The sequence below is a fragment of the Ambystoma mexicanum genome, chromosome 2p, assembly GCF_040938575.1.
Source record: "Ambystoma mexicanum isolate Mex_15411 chromosome 2p, UKY_AmexF1_1, whole genome shotgun sequence".
NCBI classification, from domain to species: Eukaryota; Metazoa; Chordata; class Amphibia; order Caudata; family Ambystomatidae; genus Ambystoma; species Ambystoma mexicanum.
In genome coordinates, this window is record NC_090923.1 from 588,132,877 (window position 1) to 588,153,355 (window position 20,479).

Here is a 20,479-nt window from a genome sequence, read left to right on the forward strand (position 1 = left end):
GTAACCCATATCCGGGGAGCCCGAGGTCTGGAAAGACAAAGGCATCGAGGATTTCACTCTTTTCTGTGATCTTGTCTTTAAAAGGGTTGCAGGGAAAAGTGTTTAATAAGTTCCTGCATTTTTGGCATATGTTTGGGGGACATTGATGCGCCTCGCTGCCTGTTCGGCACGCAAAAGGAGGGCTTTTTTATGCGCGGTGTACAAACCGACTTTTGAGGCCAGTTCCGGAGGCCTGTCAGGAGGCTCAGAGGACAGGGAAGAAAATCTAGAGGCTTTTTCTGCAGACACTGCATGTGCTTCGACGTTCGACTATTTCGTCGAAGGTCGGCGATGGGCTATGTGCTTCGTGTTTTTGGGAGTATTTGTGCTATGGCCGCCGGGTGTCTTCTGCGTCACAGAGCCGCGGGAAGCTTAGTGGAGTCGGGGGCCCGCACATGGGTTTCCAACGAACCTCGTTCGCCTTCAGCATCACTAGGGACCCCAATACTGCCGCCACTGGATTCCCCCGACACAATCGATGGAGGCTTCGGCCTGCATGGCGTGGACGCCCCAGCGCTTGGTCTGGCGATCGGTCTTTAAAAGTTTTCGGGCAGAAAAGTCAGCAGGACTTAAGCTTTTCTGGGTGGTCCCTAGGGAGACAGTAATTGCACACTCTGTGCGTGTCCTTCCACTGGAACTTCCTATGGCAGGTAGGGCAAAATTTAAAAAGGTGTATTTTCCATAATAAATGGAAAGGGCAGTTGGTGACAAAAGGAAAAAAGGGGTGGCAGAATAAGCATTCTGTAAAACGGAGTAGCTACACAAGACCCAACCCTGCTCTTCCTACTGTAAGGGCAGAGGCCCGAAGAGGACCGTAAAGGCTCCGTCTGGTGGTCGAGCCAGTCAGGCATCGTCGACGATGGGTCTGTTCACCGACGGCCATCAACAGTTGGATGATGATGATGAGGCAATAAGCGGACAGCAAAAGAAAGAGAAGTCTACGAATAGTCGAAGGCATCAGCCTGGAAAGGAACTCCACGACCGACTAGGATGTCAAGAAACAATCTGAAGGACCTCGACGTGTGAAGGACCACGGGTACAGTACACGTCACACTAGGGATAGTAGTACTAACACACCCTGTCGTCATCCGTTTTTGAGTTTTGAAAAAAAATCTTGTAATACTCTGTGACTACCACTAGATGTTGGACTATGCAGAGCATGCAATCTAAGCAGATCCACAAGCCTCGAAAATATACATACACACACACACATATACATACAGACGGAAGTGCCTCTTCAATTTTCACACCTTCAGCTTGTGCCTGGTTATCGATACAAGGGAAAAGAGCAGAATGCCGAAGATAGCAGGAGGGAAATGTCCTGTAGTGGGAAAAGTGAGAAATAGAAAGGAGGCAGGGGTGTGTCAGAGAGAGTGGCAAAAGAGAAGTACCTGGGAATGAGCGGATGAGTAACATAAAAGAGAATGCCACAAAGAGTGGAGGAGAAAAGCGAGGAGTGACCCACATGAGTGCAGAGTCATCATAGAAGGAGCGAAAGCGGACTGGGGAAAATAGTAGTGAAAAAGAAGGGTAACATTGAAAAGTAGCAGGGAAAGCAAATAGGAATGGACAAGGAGAGAAGAGTGGGGGCATTTTGAGACGAAGAGATGGCCCGTTAGGAAGGATAGCAAAAAAGGATATGGGAAAAAGAGTGGCAGAGCAACAAGGAGGTGGAGGGGGCAGTGAGTGCTACCAAGCAAGAGACAGGGAATGAAAGGAAGAATGTTGTCGTTGAGGAGATGAAAAATAAGGAAGAGCATACTGGAGAGGAGGTGATCGAAGATAGGCTTATGATGGTAGGAGAAGAGAATAGTGAAGATCCAAAGAGAAGAAAAAGGGTCAAAAAGGAGCACAGGTAGAGTGGCGATACAAAAGAGCACCCGAAAGACAAGACAACACTGGAGCAAGAGAAGACCGAAAAAGTACGCTCCAAGAAGTGGAAAGTAATATAAAAAGGTGGGCAAAATCTTCCAATAGCAGAAGAAAAGTATGCATAAAACAGATCTACACGAGAAGAAAGAAGATCCAGGTGACGAGAAGAACGGGGGAAACGGTAAGGGGGAGGGAAGAATGAATGCCAGAAACCAAAAGAAAGGGGACATGTTTTTTCTGACAAAGAGTAGCTGGAACCCTCCCGTGGGGGGCGGGGGGCTGAAACAAGATAGCCCAAGCGTAGGAAGAGCCAGAACAGGGGACAAGGTATGGGGGGTGAAATTAACTGAGGGGAAAGGAGTTGGCATCCGCATAGCCACGAGTTAGTATCCAAATGTGTGATGGGGAACCTGAAATCAAATAAAACCCGTCCCATTCCGCTACTACCGCCATAACAGTATGCTCAGGGCACAGAGCTTGCATGAGCATGAAAGTCAAACAACTCACCTCGAAGCATCCATGGACTGGTATACCCAGAAGGGCAAGAGTGTGGGATTTTCTAAGGAACATCTACACCCAAGTACCAGGCGCAACTGATGCCCAAAGGAATAAAAAGGGATACAGTAATCCCAGAGACAGCTAACAACTCTTAACCAATTAAGAAAGTCAAGCTTTCTTAGAAGTCAAGTACTTGGAAGAACATCACTTACTAGGAGCTAGACAATCAGGCTTCCGCCCGAACACAGGACTGAAACTGCTCTCATTGATCTTAAAACACAGATCGACGAGCTTAGAGATAATGGTCAAGCTGCCCTACTCCTCCTCCTAGACCTTTCAGCAGCTTTCGACCTGATCGACCACTCTGTCTTATGTACCCACCTCAACACATCAGCCCACTCCTCCGTTGAGGCCATCACATGGATCAGATCATTCCTTAACGGCAGAACCACGAGGGTCTCTTCACCCACAGCAGCAGCAGACCCAATACCCATCACCTGTGGCGTGCCACAGGGCTCTTGTGTCTCCCCCACATTGTACAATATATTTACTATGCCCCTTTTCGATGATCAGGATCATCTCAGTATCAGCTACACTAACTACGCAGATGATACCCAGATCCTCCTTCCGCTTTCTGGAGCGTAGGGATTTGGCCTTGGTGAACAGAGTGTACATCATCATCCAGGCATGGATGGCCTCACATGGACTATGCCTGAATGATGATAAAACCGAATTTATCATCCTGGGTACCACCTCCAGTCTAAAGAAATTAGGCCCAGTCTATTCCTCATTCACAATTGATGGCAATAGCATCAAAGTTGGACAAGAGGTCAAAACATTAGGCTTTTATTTGGACTCTAAATTCTCCTTCAACAGACAGTTGAACTCCCTAGCCTCGACCATGGCCTACACATGTAAACTGATCCGTGCTGCCAAACCCTTTCTATCCGACACTAGCTGCTTGACCCTCGCTTGAGCCCTCTTATTGTCCCGCCTGGACTATTGCAATGCTCTTTATCTTGGGTCCTCCAAAGCCACTACTAGCAAACTACAAACTCTTCAGAATAATGCTCTTAGAGCAGCCTTGGGCATCTCTAGAAGAGAGCATATCGCACCACATAGCCAACAGAATAACTGGCTCCCTATCAAAGACAAAATTCTCTTAAAAACCGCATCACTTACTCACAAATCTCTCCATAACGCTGCTCCGATCTATCTGATCGACAGATTTCACAGACAGACCTCCCCGAGACCCACAAGAAAAGTCTATAAAGACTGCCTTTCTGTCCCCAACTTTAAACGCTCCACCATAGGGGGTAACAGCTTCCCAGTGAAAGCAGCGAAATTGTGGAATTGCCTACCACCAACTCTCAGAATGGACCTGCCCTACCAAAACTTCCGATCCAAGGTGGTCTTATGGTTGAAAATGTAAGCCTTCTAATACATCCAGGTGTCAAGTCCTCATATTCCTGCTATTTCTACTTACTGTTCCTACTTATGTTTATTCTATATATGTATATAATTCATGCCACTACTATTACTGTGTGTTTGTATATATTTCTATTGTTGTAACCAAGCTTCGCATATACATGTAACCGCTGCGCCCAGTTACCCTAGCGCATTATAAATAATATAACAAACAAACAAGCTCAAGTACAGGAACAGGGGAATAGGGGTTCCAATCCTACAGACACAAAACAAGCGATACCTCTCCACACCTATTGATTTTGATGAAGATTTTCATCACTTTTGTTACATTGCCTTTTTGTTGGCCAGCCTAGGAAATAAAAGTGTAAGATTCCAACCGCAGGCCCTTCCAAACAAAAAGGAAAATAAAGAAACAAATTCTAAATTAGGAGGGACTAATACTCATCTGAGCAAACAACTCACTAATAAGGTAGATTATTAGACAACATACACATACTAGATAAATTGGTGAGATATTACTGCATGGACCAATGACAACAGTCTAGTACCAAAGCGACACAAGAAAAGGAATAATATTTTGTTGGTCCAATGTGCATAGTACTCGCAAACTCAGCTGAAGAAATTTAAGTTGCCAAGGCCAAGATCATTCTCACACTGTATTAAATACAGAAACTGGATAATATTACATGTGTTAAATTTTGTGTGTCAAAAAAAGTGGTTGGAGTTAATCTTTCCAAAAGAAAAAACTTCAGCTGAGTTTATGAGTGCTATGTACATTGGACCGACAAAACAATATTACAATTCTAAAATACTATGAGCATTATCCCAAGTGTTCTGCGATTACCTTGTCCCTGTGATGCCTGGGAGCCATAAGGACTCCCAAGAACACAGTTACATATCCACTGAGTCCATGGATGGGGACTCACTGGGAAAAACAAACAGGGAACTCCCTGTGTGTCACAGTTTAGGACTTTCAACAGGCAGCTTTGATTCAACAACAACAATACTGTGTACTAAGTGTAGTATCTTGCATAATAGATAAAGAATGTCCGTAGGTATTGTATGTGGAATGAGAAGAACGGAGAGAGTGTTTGGATTCAAGGGGGCAGTTGGAGAGCAGATGTTCCTACTGCTATGAGACACAGAGGGGTGTCCGTGTTTTTTTTGCTATTCCACCAATAAACCCAAGAAGATAAACACTGGTGCGTTGCAGTCTTACTTCAATTGGTGATGAGGGGGCAGACAGTTCCGTGTGCAGAGGGTAATTTTTGGAGCTACCAAACGGCGCTGGCACAACTTATATCAGGCAAGAGCAGATGAACGAAAAAGGGCAGTGAAATGTGTGTAGTATATCCTGAGTGGCCGCACCCCTTGGGTGACTGGTGCTGCGGCTGTGTGCTGAGGAAACCAAAGGCCCCCGCAAGTAAGGAGAGTGAACTGGCTTCGTTGGGAGCCGCATTGTTTAGAAAAGTTCCTCTGGTGTTGCACACACGGCTACATGAAGGGCCATTTTGGGGCTGTATGTAGAAATAAGAAACAGGGAAGTCAAGTGAAATGGATACAAGAATGAGAAGAAGAAAAGAAGTAGAAGAAGTTACTATGGTGCGAGAAAACAAAGGACTCCTAAAAGCATATTCAAGATAGAGTCAATACAGAGCTGATGGTGGACTCAGGCTCACTGTATACCATTGTTACAAAGGACAAATGGGATGAATTGTGAAAAAAGGGTTATAATTCATGTTAGGCAGAAACCTGTGCAGTTCCCTCTGGGACCACTGCAAACGATTTAGGACTACAGGTGTTTGGCAGTAAACCCACTTGGTAGCAGTCTGTACCACACAGATTCACTTGCTAGCTGTGGCTGAGCAGTCAGACTTCCCTCAAGAAGAGTTAGGCAGTATATAAAGTATCACACAAGAGGTCAAAAGAGCACAGTAGAACAAGTAGACACAGCTTGGTGTAAAAGAGATAATTATTTATTTAAAACCACATCTGGGAAAACACACAGGCACTAATGTCACGCAGTTCAAAAACACGGTCACTAAAAGATATACACTCCCTTAAAAGAATATTAGGCAAGTCTTAAGTAAAGCCCCACTTATTTTCAGACAGCAGTGAGCGCTTAACGTAGATGGCACTCTAATAATTCGTTTTTAAAAAAGGGAGAGAAAAGCAGAGTAAAATTTGAAACAGATCCCAACACTTTCACAAGAACACAACAAGAGAGGAAGGCAGGTAAAACCGTGAAGTTAAGAGTTCAGAAGGCCGGATCCACTTTAAGAGGATCAGAACGAAATGTGTCTAAGGTCACACGGTTGAAGTGCACAAGAGTCTTGCAACGGTTCAAAAAGAGTTGGACCAAAAGAAAGGGACCAGTTAGAAGGTAAAGGCGGCCAGCCCAGTCCAGAAGGTTAAGGAATTATTATTACCTTGTAGCAATCTTTAGAAAGGGAGGCCTGGCGGACACGGTACCTTAAAGTGGTGAGAATACTCTAGCGGAGGCAGTTGTTCCTGGCAGCGGATGCAAGTCGGTGCTTCGTACGGGGGGAAGAGAGGATCGAGTCCGTTGCACTGCCAGGGAAGAAACCAGCCGCGGAGTTCTCAGGTAAAAGGAGCGGTCCTTTTATTCGCGGTCCAGTGGTAAGTGGCTATCCGGTTGCCGGGGTGCTTGGCACGGGCAATTCGACCACAAGACGTCCTGGGATGCGAGGAAAAGAAGGTAAACTGCTTGTGCCCACCAGTCAGGGGAAGAAGCCTCTCCAGCTGAGAGATCTTCTCTGTCGTCAGGAAGTGGCGAGTCGGTTCCGCAGGGCTCCACCGGTGGTGTCGTCATGACAGGTCGGCTCAGCTTCTCCCTCGTCAGATTCTCAGGTCCTGTGGCGACTTCTGAAGTTCCAGTCCCCAAAGCCCTGCTCTTATGCAGCACACCCCCATTCACTCAGCCTAGCTGTCAATCAAAACATGCTAAGTGGTTGGGCCAATCACACAAGAATCTGACTTGAGTTACCAAGCCTAAACCCCCTCCCACACCACCTGTCGTACCCAGACAGAGTGGCACCTTCTGTGGAGAAGCCCGCCAAAAGTGGAACAAAGGGCTCGACTTGGGTTGGAGCTTGGGTTGGAGTCACAGAAGAGAACACAAACGCCATTTTAGAAATCGAGTCCTGGCAAAAAATACCAACCGGCGAATTAATATTAAATAAATAAACCGCCGGTATGTTCGAGGCTATGAGAATTAAATCATTAAAGTTGGTAGCCTCGAACAATGGGAAAATCCCATAGAGATATATTCGCGGTCGAACATAAAAAGTAGTATCCACTGCCACCAGCCAAAATTCGATCAGGGGGGGTGGAGACGTGCCCCCTCGACTAACAGACCCCGGGGCAATCGAATTGCCCCGACCAGTACGTCCACAATATGATGGTTTGTACTGGTATCTGTTCATAATTTGGACTAGTAAAGCCAATGGTGACTTTACATGCCCTGGGAGACAGTAGTCAGTCCCAGGGTACGGAGTCTATGGTGGGGTGTCACTATGACACCCCTGTGTCACTGCGCGGAGGGTGCTGTGTAACACACATAGGAAAAACACATGAGACCCTATGGGGTAAAGGACCCCGTAGCCCATAAAACACATTAACAGTCAAAGGAACACCATAAATCATGTCCAAGAGTGGGAGAAAAAGAGTCTCACTCTTGGCAGGCGATAAAAACATATTCCAGAAATCCAGCAAAGCTGCTGGAGCACTCACTAGGTTAGGAAATTCAGCCTAAAGAGAGAATTCTCCCTAACAATTCAGACCTTAAGAAGCCAGATATAAGGAATCCTGGGGCATTTGAGGGGTCTCTGATGAGGTTAATTGGATACAGGGTTGCACTTGTTTAGTTCAAAGGGAGACCAGCAGAAGTTAAAGTATATGTAGCAAAAAAGAGGTGTGAATGCTTTGGGATGGGAAGATGAAGCCAAACTGAGATCAAACTCAGTCCTCGAAGTGAAGAACCAGTGTCAATTGTTGTGGCAAATGGAATGGATACCGATAAATATACTCTAGGAAAGGAGAAGGAATGGTTTCCTGAGGTGTTCAGAGAAGGAATTGGGAAGCACTCCAGATGGGTACTAAACCCATGTCACATGCTGTTAAGCATATATTCATTGCTTTGCAAGAAGAAGTCAAGATGGAACTCAATAGGATGGAGAGAAGGAGTGACTAAGGAAGTGAATGGGTTGGAATGGGCGTTTCCGATAGTCATGAATGGTAAGGTGCATGGATTCAAGGGAGTTGAACAGGGCGATTGTTGTGGAAAAGTGTTATATCTGAAATGTTAAACTTAATAGAGAAGGCAGACATGATTTCTACGATTGATTTGTCAGAAGCGTATCACCAGATATAGTTGCACCCAGACTCGAGGAAGTATGCTACATTATTACACTGTTCAGTTTGTACTGCTACATGCCGGTTGTTAGGGAGAATTCTCTCTTTAGGCTGAATTTCCTAACCTAGTGAGTCCTCCAGCAGCTTTGCTGGATTTCTAGAATATGTTTTTATCGCCTGCCAAGAGTGAGACTCTTTTTCTCCCACTCTTGGACATGATTTATGGTGTTCCTTTGACTGTTAACGTGTTGTATGGGCTATGGGGTCCTTTACTCCATAGGGTCTCATGTGTTTTTACTATGTGTGTTACACAGCACCCTCCGTGCAGTGACACCCCACCATAGACTCCATACCCTGGGACTGACTACTGTCTCCCAGGGCATGTCAAGTCACCATTGGCTTTACTAGTCCCAAATTATTAACAGAACCAGTACAAACCATCATATTGTGGACGTACTGGTTGGGGCAATTCGATTGCCCCGGGGTCTGTTAGTCGAGGGGGCACGTCTCCGTCCCCCCTGATCGAGTTTTGGCTGGTGGCAGTGGATACTACTTTTTATATTCGACCGCGAATATATCCCTATGGGATTTTCCCATTGTTCGAGGCTACCAACTTTAATTATTTAATTCTCATAGCCTCGAGCATACCGCCGGTTTATTTATTTAATATTAATTCACTGGTTGGTATTTTTTGCCAGGACTCGATTCTAAAATGGCGTTTGTGTTCTCTTCTGTGACTCCAACCCAAGTCGAGCCCTTTGTTCCACTTTTTGGCGGGCTTCTCCACACAAGCCTCCAAAAGTGGCGCCACTCTGTCTGGGTACCACAGGGTGTTTAGGCACCCTGGACTGAGTTACCTTTGGTAACTCAAGTCGCACTCTTGTGTGATTGGCCCAAGTGGTGAGCCCATGTTTGATTGAGAGCTAGGCTGAGTGAATGGGGGTGTGCTGCATAAAAGCAGGGCTTTGGGGACTGGAACTTCAGAAGTCGCCACAGGACCTGAGAATCCGACGAGGGAGAAGCTGAGCCGACCTACCACGACGACACCACCAGTGGAGCCCTGTGGAACCGACTCACCACTTCCCGACGACAGAGAAGATCTCCCGGCTGGAGAGGCTTCTTCCCCTGACTGGTGGGCACAACCAGTTTTCCTTTCTTTCTTCGCATCCCAGACCAGCTTGTGGTCGAATTGCCCGTGCGAAGCACCCCAGCAACCGGATAGCCACTTACCACTGCACCGCGAATCAAAGGACCGCTCCTTTTACCTGAGAAACTCTGCGGCTGGTTTCTTCCCAGGCAGTGCAACGGACTCCTGTCTTCCTCCCCCGGGCGAAGCACCGACTTGCATCCGCTGCCAGGAACAACTGCCTCCGCTGGAGTATTCTCACCATTTTAAGGTACCGTGTCCGCCAGGCCTCCCTTTCTAAAGATTGCTACAAGGTAATAATAACCCCTTAACCTTCTGGACTGGCCGCCTTGACCTTCTAACTGGTCCCTTTCTTTGGTCCAACTCTTTTTGAACCTTTTCAAGACTTTTGTGCACTGCAACCGTGTGACTTTGGACACATTTCATTTGATCCTCTTAAAGTGGATCCAGCCTACTGAACTCTAACTTCACGGTTTTACTTTGCCTTCCTCTCTTGTTGTGTTCGTGAAAAAATGTTGGGATCTGTTTCAATTTATTCTCTGCTTTTCTCTCCCTTTTAAAACGAATCATTAGAGTGCCATCTACGTTAAGCGCTCACCGCTGTCTGAAAATAAGTGGGGCTTTACTTAAGACTTGTCTAATATTCTTCTAAGGGAGTGTATATCTTTTAGTGACCGTGTTTTTGAATTGCTTACTATTAGTGCCTGTGTGTTTTTCTAGATGTGGTTTTAAATAAATAATTATATCTCTTTTACACCAAGCCCTGGTCAGTGTTTACTTGTTCTACTGTGTTCTTTTGACCTATTGTGAATACTCTGTATACTGCCTAACTCTTCTTGAGGGAAGTCTGACTGATCAGCCACAGCTACCAAGTGAATCTGTGTGGTACAGACTGCTACCAAGTGGGTTTACTGCCAAACACCTGTAGTCTTAAATCTTTTGCAGTGGTCCCAGAGGGAACTGCACAGGTTTCTGCCCGACACCGGTTGGTCTTGCATCAGCGGCTGCTGTGTTCCAAAGAGTCATGACACCCTTTAGATGGAGTAGCAGGGGTTCAAGAAGACATGTTGGTGTATGGACAAGGTGAGAAGGAACATAATAAGATCATTATTGTTTTAAGTAAATTGGAAGAGAAAGGGTTAATGGTGGAACACAGCATGTGCAGATTTGGTACATTGGAAATGGAGTATTTAGGACACAAAAATAGATTAAAAGCGATGGAGGCGATTGAGAAAGCACCATATACAAGCAACAAGGAGGAATTACATTCTTTCTTGTGCTTGGCTGAATATTACAAGTTTATTGAAGGTTTTGCTGATATTATTCACCGATTAAGAGAATTTATGAAAAGGAAAGCTACGTTTGAATGGAAGCACAATCATGAGCAGGCTGTTAATGAAGTAAAGAAATGCATAAGCAAAGCCCCTTTGTTTTGTTCCAGGAAGGAAATCAATCACGGTGGATGCATGTTGCATAGGCCTTGGTACAGTTTTGTCTCAGAAGGGAGGGTGTGCGGAAAGTAGTATTGAGTGACAAGAGTCCTAAGGAGATTAGAGTTTGCTACAAAAACGGGTTTCCGATGGAAGCACTCTTCTGTATATCACCCAGAAACAAATGGTATGGTGTGAAGATTGAATAGAGTGGTAGGTGAGTGTTTATAACTGGCCTTAGCAAATGGTCTCAATTGGAAGGAAATGAGGGTGATTTGTTGTGGAGTATGAGAGCGATGCTGTACAGTCCATCCTACTGGAGCGTCTCCTTTCCCACTTATGAGAGGTAGAGAACCCGATAGTAGGTTTTCACCCTCATGGGTGAATGAGAAGTTAGGTATTCGAGTGTGTGAAGGTTCTGTGGCGGATAAACTGTTGGAGACACAGATTAAGAACACAGAATATCATGATAAAAGGCTTAAAGGTGGCATTAACAAAATTAGGAAAATCAATAAACTATCTTATTAGGTGACCTTGTAAACGTGATGAAGGGAAGAGAAGGAAGGAAAGGTATGCAAGTTTTCAGGTCCCATGAAAGTGGTGCAATGCTTTAAGAATGCGGTGGAAGTGGAAGTTGGGACAGTGTGGAATCTCAATAGAGTATGGCAGTGTTGAAGGAAGGATTATTGAGACGAATGAGAGGTTGTGGGATCATTGGGACTATTTGATGTGGAAGGAAGGCGGGGCATATTTGGATAGAAGTGAAAAGAGAAAAAAAGATAAGATGATGTGAATGGAATTGTTAAGTTTGGAAAGAGTGAGGAGAAGCACGAGAAGTAAAAGAGTAAGTTTCATGATTACATGGTTTACACGAAATAGAATTCTCTTGGAACAGTTCACAATTATTGCAATTACAAATTACATAGAAGTTAGGAAATTTGATTGCTTTTGACTTCTTTTTTGTTCTGTTTTTTGTATGTTTGTTTTGTTTTTAGAATGGGGAATGTGTAGTATCTTGCAGAATGTTGGTAGGTATTGTATGTAGAATGAGAGAAACTAGAAAGTGTTTGGATTCCAAGGGGCAGTTGGAGAGCAGTTGTTCCTGCTGCTGGGAGAGACGGAGTGGTGTCTGTGTGGTTGTTTGCTATTCCACTAATAAACTCAAGAAGATAAACACTGGTGCGTTGCAGTCTTACTTCCCTAAGCACTCAGAAATCGAAGTGTGGTAGATGAGATCTCAATTTTGACCAAACGGAAAGAGGATTTTAAGATCATAATGGAGGATATTAATTTGGCTACCGAATTCTGGGGCTGCATATGTAGAGTAAGAACTGTAGAAAGAGAGGTGGTTGAGGTACCATGATTGTACCAATTAATAATGAGCAAACATCTATATAAGTGAATCTTATGTGGCAGGACATTTCCAAAAGATTGCAGATTTCTTTTTTTTTATATACCGATTTTTAGAGAAAATGCAGGAGGTGCATGGATTACTTTTGCACCCAGACATTGTGCCAATAAGTAATACAATCAAGTATAAATGGCCTAGCGGAAACCGTGCACCCAGGTGAAGCTCAAGACTAACATAACATAACTTACACATGCCAGATGAAGGCAGAAAGGAGACAGCCAAATATTACTGATGGTTCTTATTGGTAATCGCTTTTTAGGTTTCTTTGCATGTGCCTGCATTATCACAGACCTGGATAAGAAACCAGAGATAAGACCATAAGAACACGAGGAAGTTATTGGAGATATGATGTCATTATTAAGCACAAAGAAACAATTGTTAAGAGTTAGTTGGAAGCAAAAAGGTCTATCCCGGAATCCCAATGGAATTCGAATTGTCCAGTTGCAGGCTGCAGTTGTTAGCACATGGGATTTATGATATTAGAGTACTGCTATGCAAAAAAAAATAGAAAATGCATCTTCGAAGCGATTGTGTGCTTTGGTTTCTGTTCACACTTTGATGTAAACTTGCTCTTTCACTGGAAACATTTCAAGCTCTGGAATCATAATAGGAATAATAAAAACTAAGAGTCACACCCAGCATGACGACAAAACTATTATTATTAGGGTATTTATTGAGCCTGGAAGCAACAGCGAGCTTCACAAGTCATAAGGTGGGGAGGGAGTACGTCACAAGTGAAGAGAAGCAAATCGCAAGTGATCAGTACCCTGGAGAGTGGAGGTAACAACGGGGGAGGGCGAGCAATTTGGCAGCAAGGAATCTATAGGCAACCAGTGAAGGAAACCATGACGCCTCTCCCGAATTCTATGTAAACATATATAATCTATTGATTGTACATTTTTACCATTTTCTGCTGGGGGTCCAGTCTGAAATCGTATACTGCCACAGCCACTGTCTCTTTGAGACACCTATCGAGAACATGTATGGAAGGGGGGGCATTTAAGCCTGACGTGCACCAAAATAGTCAATGTTTATAAAAACGTTCTATGGTTCTACCAGTCCAAGACAACTATCTGGAGGTTGGGGTACTACTCCACTTGACCCACATGAATAGCTAACAGGTTAATGGATTGCCTCAGACAATAAGCCACCCACCCTTCACAACTACAAATCGTGCGTCAGTGCGGATTCAACGAATCATCCCTCCGAAGCCGATACATTGGGCACCCAAAGCTCTCATGTTTCTCAATTCCATGAGCTGTGAAGCCACCGAGTACCATCTTGTTCTTGCTATATTCTGGGGTTGTAAGCCCTTACTCCCAAATGGAAAAAACAACTGGGGAGTGACTCTCTCACACATGGAAATAAGAAACATGAGAGCTCCGAGTACCATTACATTCGCTCATGTCATTCTGTTTCCCTGTACAGTGCTTGTAGTTGTATTTGACAGGTTACAGTGAGCGCATGACATGTAATCACATATGAGCGCTTTGATGGTATCGATGTGCTATGGTGTGTTTGCGCTACATAAAACAGTTTCAATAACTACTGGTATACCAAACACTTACTTTGTAATGTCCCCTCAATCCAAAAATAAATTTAGAATTGGCAGTAAAAATAAGCAACCAGACCCACAGAAATCCGAGATTTGCCAGACTTTTGGAACCACTGCAGGTCGGTAAAATGGACACAAGAATACCAATTTCTCATAACTATTACTCCTCTCAACTTTCCCATGCTACACCATACCGTTTAATACACCTAAAGAACGTCAAGAGACAGACTTACTTGTGGAAGGTAACGGGTCTCCCCCGGGAATCCAAGCATTTAGATTTGCAGCGATTTCCACAGTTTTCAACCACACAATATTGCGACATTTTAATCCTGAAACTATAACAAAAGGACTGTCGGTCACATTCAGTGCGTACGCCGGCTCTGATAAAGCAATTTGCCACTACACTAATACAAGATGGTGGAAACAAGTTCCCGTTAGAAGAACGGACCTAGCAAAAACATCTACATCACATGATCTACGCGCCAGAAGTCACGTTGTATAGTATGCCGTCTGTCCTCTGACTGCAGTCCTTTCCTTGGGGCAGAGACTGGTACTTTTTCCTGAACTCGGTGCAGTGAGGGTGGAATGCAGCTTCAGTGGTGTTCCTTCCCCATAGCTGTGAGCAGTGTGTACATATGCCTTTCTCCGAGGACCAGAGGAAGGCACTGCACGTACTCCCAGGAATTCACCAAACTTCACAGAGCCGTGAACTATAACTTTTTTTTAATTAATTGACCAATGCAAGCTTTAGACTGTCACCACAGAAAGTCTTTTTTTATCCCGATAGCCCCCGCCCGATTGAGTCGAAATATCTTTTACGCACCCCTCGAAATATTTTTTACGCACCCCGCCCCAATACCAACTATTGCTGCTTATATTGTCTATTAAATGCTTCCCTTTTTAAAAAGTATCGATCCCACCTTGCAAGCGTCAAATTTACAGAGACACGTTCTTGATTAAGCACACAAGCTGAACACGCATATAATCGTACAAAGTGAAGCAATATCTAGCCGATTCATTAGTTCAATGACCGACCCATTTACGTTTTAGAACCGTGGAAGGGGACAATAAGGTGCAAACTGCAGACCAGCAGTCGCAGCTTGGGAAAACTGAATGGCTATAAATATTTCATATTGCTGTGAGTAAAATGTGCACATTTAAATTTTTCTTTCCCAATTAAAAGAGGACATGACAAAAAAGCATATACTAAGAACAGATGGCCCTATAACATTGCAGCTAGATATAAAAGGTGTGCACCTTTTATGTTAAAGAATTCAGATTTTCAACACTATCCTTATAGGAAGTTATGATTCTATTTAAGACACAGAGGTGAAGTTTTATGCTTTCTTACAACTTTACTTCTCGGGCAGCATAAAACCAAGCATTAATATATACTAAACAAAGAATAAACTACAACGCCCATAAAGTTTGAGCCTTTCGTACTTCATATCTTATTTATTTTTTTTTTAAACTTCAGTTTGAATTCAAGAGACAAACTTTTGTTTCAAACAAGAAAATCAATTCACGAAACAAGAAAGCAGCCAAACAAAGAAGAAACAGAAAAAACAAAGTGGCCAACGAAAATAGACTCCGCCAGTCTACTAAGGTGGTCTCCCACTGGTAACTCTATTTGAGAGAGTCTTCTTTCAGGATCGAGTCAAAATAATTCACGGTCGCACATACAAGTCTTCTATTGCTTCCTGAAATGATCCGCCCCCACCACCTCTCCATATCTTCATCCAGAGGTGCAAAGTTGCCCAGATGTAATGAGCTTTGTCTGACAGTTTGAGTACATTCGATTTGGAAGTGGTTTGGCTGTTTCAATTGACTGTTTGCAGAATCAATAGATATCGCGCTGGTTCGTTTAATTTCCTGTGAACGCCTCCCATTTCTTCTGTTGATTTTAATTTTGACCTTGATTCATTATTGACAATCCATGCCCAGTTTTCAAACTTCTTTTTTGCAAGCTGTGGGCAATTTAGCAGCTCTTGATTGCTTATTTTTGCAGCTGTAAGGAAAGCCGACACTTTGCGAAACCATAGACTGAGAAGGTCACATTTATTTGGAATACAATTATTGGCAAAGATTTTGTATGCCGGAGCCGGTGATGCAAGGGCCATTTTTCACATTGTTGAAATTGAGTTCCAGACCACTCTCATATGAAGAGAGTTAGTTGCTAGTTCGTGTCGCAAAATAGTTAGCGGCGTTGCCTGTGGCAGCTGCAGGACTTTCCGCCAAAAGCATCCTTCCAAAACATGCCAAGTTTGCACACTTATGTTCCAACCCGCCTCAGCCCCAAAGATTATTATTGGGGTTACCTTTTGTAAGTAGAATTTGAGTACGGGTTCCAACAAACATTTTCCAACATTTTTGTTGATTTTTACAGCTTGTATTGCTAACATCTACATTTTGGATGCTAGTTCTGCAGCCCATTGTTGTTCGCAAATGGAGTTGTTGAATTGTATCCCCAGGTATTTTATTGAGTCAACAGATGTTAAGTTGATTTCATCAATTTTCCACCTGAAACCTTTATCTTTTCTGCTTCTGATGTTTCCAATGGACATAATCTTAGTTTTTTGAGAGTTTATTTCCAATTGGTTTATGTCCATGTAGGATTTCAAGCCTGATAGGAGACGCTGTAATCCAATTTGGGTTTTGTCTATCAGAACCAGGTCATCCACATAGACTATACAATTAATTGACATTTGATTTATTTTTGGTGAGAAGCATAGAACTATGTTCAGGTAGATTGGAAGATCTGCTAGAAATAGTTTGAATAATTCTGCAGCTAGGGGACATCCTTGCTTAACACCCTTATGGGTTGCTATAGCTTTGGATAACATTCCGCTGTTGTTTAGCCGGACTTTAATTGAAGTGTGTTCATGAAGAGCAATGATAGGCTCTAAAATGGATGCCGGACATTGCCATTTTGACAGTTTTTCCCAAAATAAGCTTCGATTCACACCATCGAACGCTTGTTTCATATCGATGAAAGCTAGGTGAATCTTGCTGTTCTTGTTTAAGGTTTCCAGCTTTAGAATCGTCAGAATGAGCAGATTTACGTCAACTCCGGTCCCTTTCGTAAATCCAGTTTGCCGTATTTCGTTGATCTGTGACATCTCAGCCCATTTGGCGAGTTTGAGGCGCAAATTCGACCCAAAGATCTTTCCAATAGTATCGAGCAGCGCAATTGGGCGATAGTTGTTCGGATCGTCCCAACTGCCCCGCTTGTGAATTGGCACCACAATCGCTGATGACCAAGATTCAGGCAATTCTTTGGACCGACTGATTTTTATGAATAGATTGCCAATAAAGTCAGCCCATTCACTTGGATGTTTTTTTAGATCAATATTTGAGATCAAGTCAGGTCCAGCAGCACGTGAAATCTTAAGAGCATTGATAGCACAAACAATTTCATCATGTTCCATCTGCACATCCCACTGAGTGTCAACAGAGCTCACTAGTGCTGGAGCCTCATATTCCGGGTTTTTAAAGACCAGAGAGGAGTGCCTGCTCCAAACGTCACCTGGTATGGTGTTTGTTGAGATTGGGTTACAATTAGAAAGATTCATATTCAGGATCTTCCAGATGCCGCGTGTGTTTTTAGTCATAATCAAGTGTAGCATGTGCTCTGCGCGATCTTGCTCAATTATGACTGCATGTGACTTTGCCCAATTTCGGTAGATCATGCGTCTTGCCTTTATTGCTTTTTGAACGTCCAACTTGGAATTTCGCTTCCTTATAAGTCTCAGATCTTTCTGCAAGGCCTTTTTGGCTTCATGTAGGACCTTGCAATATATGTGGTGATGAGTCCGACCAAGGTTTAATGAGGTTTTTCCAGGGATGGTGAAATCTGTCAACAGTGGAATATAATCAGGCCTTTGATTAGCTGGCTTGGTCATTAGTTTCGCCCCAAGTCGTTGAATTTGATTGCTACTTAGTCGCAGACGATTTCCGCAACAGTTTGTTTCTAGTAAAACTTTGAGTGGATTTGTTGGCAAGTTCGTATCCATCATAATGCGTAATTGAAGAAGGCTGTGATCACTGTATTTCATTTTCTTTATTTGCATATCCACTAGCTTGTGCACCTGGTTCGTCGAGATCCATATATAGTCGAGAATGCTATGTGAAGCATCTCGATACCAAGTTGGTTTGGCAGGCACGTCTCCTTTAACGTTTCCATTTAGCATTACAAGGTCGTGCACACCCATGGCAGTTTGCCATCTTTTTGCTCTTTCATCGAGCGCCTCATTTTCGAGTTGCTGGTACTTTTGCGAAGAATGATTATGTTGGAACCATGTGCAATTCATATTGCCACAACAGATGACTGTTAGGTTGTTATAGGCTATCAGCGCGTCATCAATTAGTTGTGATATTGCAGAAATAAGGCCATCTGTGCTGATCTTTAATGGATCCCAATAGATGTTTATAATCAATAAGTGAAGTTTCTCTGTAGTATTTTTTTCCATTGTGTGTATGATGGTTCCTTGCACATACGGATTTGGATTTATTGGTATCGGAGATGACCAAGAATGAGTTATCCTTACCAATGTAATTAAGCCAGAGCTTGGGCGACCTTTGGCATTTTTGACTGCTGTATTTAATAGAAGAGTGAATCCATCACAGATGGGCGGTGTACATAGCCATGTTTCTTGCAAACAAATGATGAAGATATTTTCAAGTGGTGTCTCAAAATCATTGAATAGATGCTTATAGCCACGTTTATTCCAGGATAGAAATACCGTTGGCTTTCCACTTTGAGCTAGTCATGGCTAATGTTGTTTCCTTGTTTGGTTTTGGTTGTATTTTTTCGATGTATCATTTCTTTGTGAGGACTGAACTGACTTGAGGACATAGTGATGCTCATTGACTGTCTTAGTGCATCCGAGTCAATTGGTTTCGATTGTGGATTTTTCCCCACATTTGATCTTTCAACTCGAACAGACTCGTCTCGATCCGGTTCCGGTGAGATTTCGAAACCAAAGAATAACAGTTCATCAACAGCCTTTAAAAGTGTGCTACGCACGCTTGCTGAGTTAATGTGTAATAAAACCTGATCAGAGGTTTTTTCAGTCGCATACTCAACAATGCGTATGTCATCAGAAACCATTGTGCGTAGCGACGGCACACATTGAAAAAGTTTCATAATATTTGTCCTGTTGAGGTTGACCTCGGCATCATCGCTCTGTATATTTTGCAGACGTAGTTTACGACATCCGCGTGGGATTTCAGTATGTGTTTTCTCGTGTACTTTACTTTTAAAGTGGACTCGTTGAGTTTGTTAATTGGATGTACATTTCGGATTCAGCTGTTGATCCCCAGTATGAGCCTGGGTGGAATTGGCAGAACCCACAATACTTGGTTGCTTAGCTTGCACCACAGATTTCTCTTGTTTACCTAGCCGTGTTTTTACGGCCTGGGCAAAGGTCTGTGTGGGAGACACTTCCTTGCACGGTAACCTGCATTCATCAGTCTGTTCCTCACCAATTGAATATGTGGACAGATCACATAAATCAATTGAAGTGGATGCGATTGTGGTAGAGCTAGACTCAGAGTCAGAGACTATTCTTCTTCGTTTCAGTGATGGTTTATGGATTCCTTGAGTCGAGGACACACGAATAGCTAAGTTTGAAACAGAATCAGATTTCTTCTTGTTCAGACTGTTTTTGCATTTAAACAGACTCAAACGTGGCGGTGTTGATAGGTTTCTTATAAATACTTTTGTCTTAGAAGAGCCAGCTCTTTTGGGATTTTTTGCAACGTTAGTTGTTGTTCCATTTGTTTTTTTGCCAAGTGATTTAATTCCATCTGCAGTTAAGGCGGTTAAAGTTGTTTTTGCAGAGCCAGAAAAGATACCAAATGAAGAGAAATGACATCCCGGTAGGGCTACTTTCACTTGTGCATCGTTTTGGTGCGGTACAATGGTGACATCTTTTATACTATTGTCCATTGATTCACTTCCGTGAATACTAAATTGAGTTGTTTTTCCAGTAATAGTCGCTGCGTCCCGACAGATGTTCTGAGACTTTATTTCTTTTGACGTTGTTATATTAGTGACTTTTTGTCGACATCCAATTACATTTGATTGTGTTGCACACTCCACCTCCAATGTGACTGGACAGTTTTTTGCGGAGGTTTCGTCCGATGTTGTGGTGGAGATTTTTGTACACATCGGCCTAGCATTTAAGCTCTCATCCTCACGCATCGCATGACTATGACAGTTTTGCGTTACATTCAGGGCATTAATCAGGCCATCGACTAGTTTCTCCTGTTGGGAGCTATTATGAACAGCCAAGTCATATTGTCTTCAATGCCAAGATGCTGTTTGTTTGGCCTCTGCCTGGATTTTCTCTTTTAAGTATATGTTAGACTTTTCCATTTCTTCAATTTTCTGGATTAAGTTCGACAGCATGGCGCCTTGGTCCTGCAGCCGTTCGCTTAAGGGTTCATAAAGTTTAACAAAAGGAATCATAGCCAAAGAGGATGCCGCCAAAACATTATTATGTATTTGCATTGCTGCGGCTGACGAAATACTGGCTTTTGCTCCGGTGGTCTCTGCACCGCTTGCTGAGAGGCACGATGCGTCCTTAGCTTGCGCACTCGTTTCAGGAGTCAGATCAGCTTTTCGCATCGAATCAAAGTCCTTGTTATTTTTGCCTTTCCTTGTAGGCGCCAAAGGAGTGCTTGTGAATGGTTTCGTTGTTTCAAAGATTAAGTCCGACATT

The 20,479-nt window shown here is 43.4% G+C and overlaps 1 protein-coding gene across 1 annotated transcript in view; it reads right to left on the reverse strand.

The window, feature by feature from the left end:
* Positions 1-14,193, reverse strand: part of LOC138566579 (zinc finger protein 345-like) — a 187,046-nt gene extending 172,853 nt beyond the window's left edge. Inside the window, exon 1 of the mRNA XM_069644084.1 lies at positions 13,988-14,193. Within this exon, the coding sequence (XP_069500185.1) occupies positions 13,988-14,076 (89 nt within the window). The 5' untranslated portion in view covers positions 14,077-14,193. The remainder of the gene's footprint in view (positions 1-13,987) is intronic.
* Between the last annotated feature and the right edge of the window lie 6,286 nt (positions 14,194-20,479).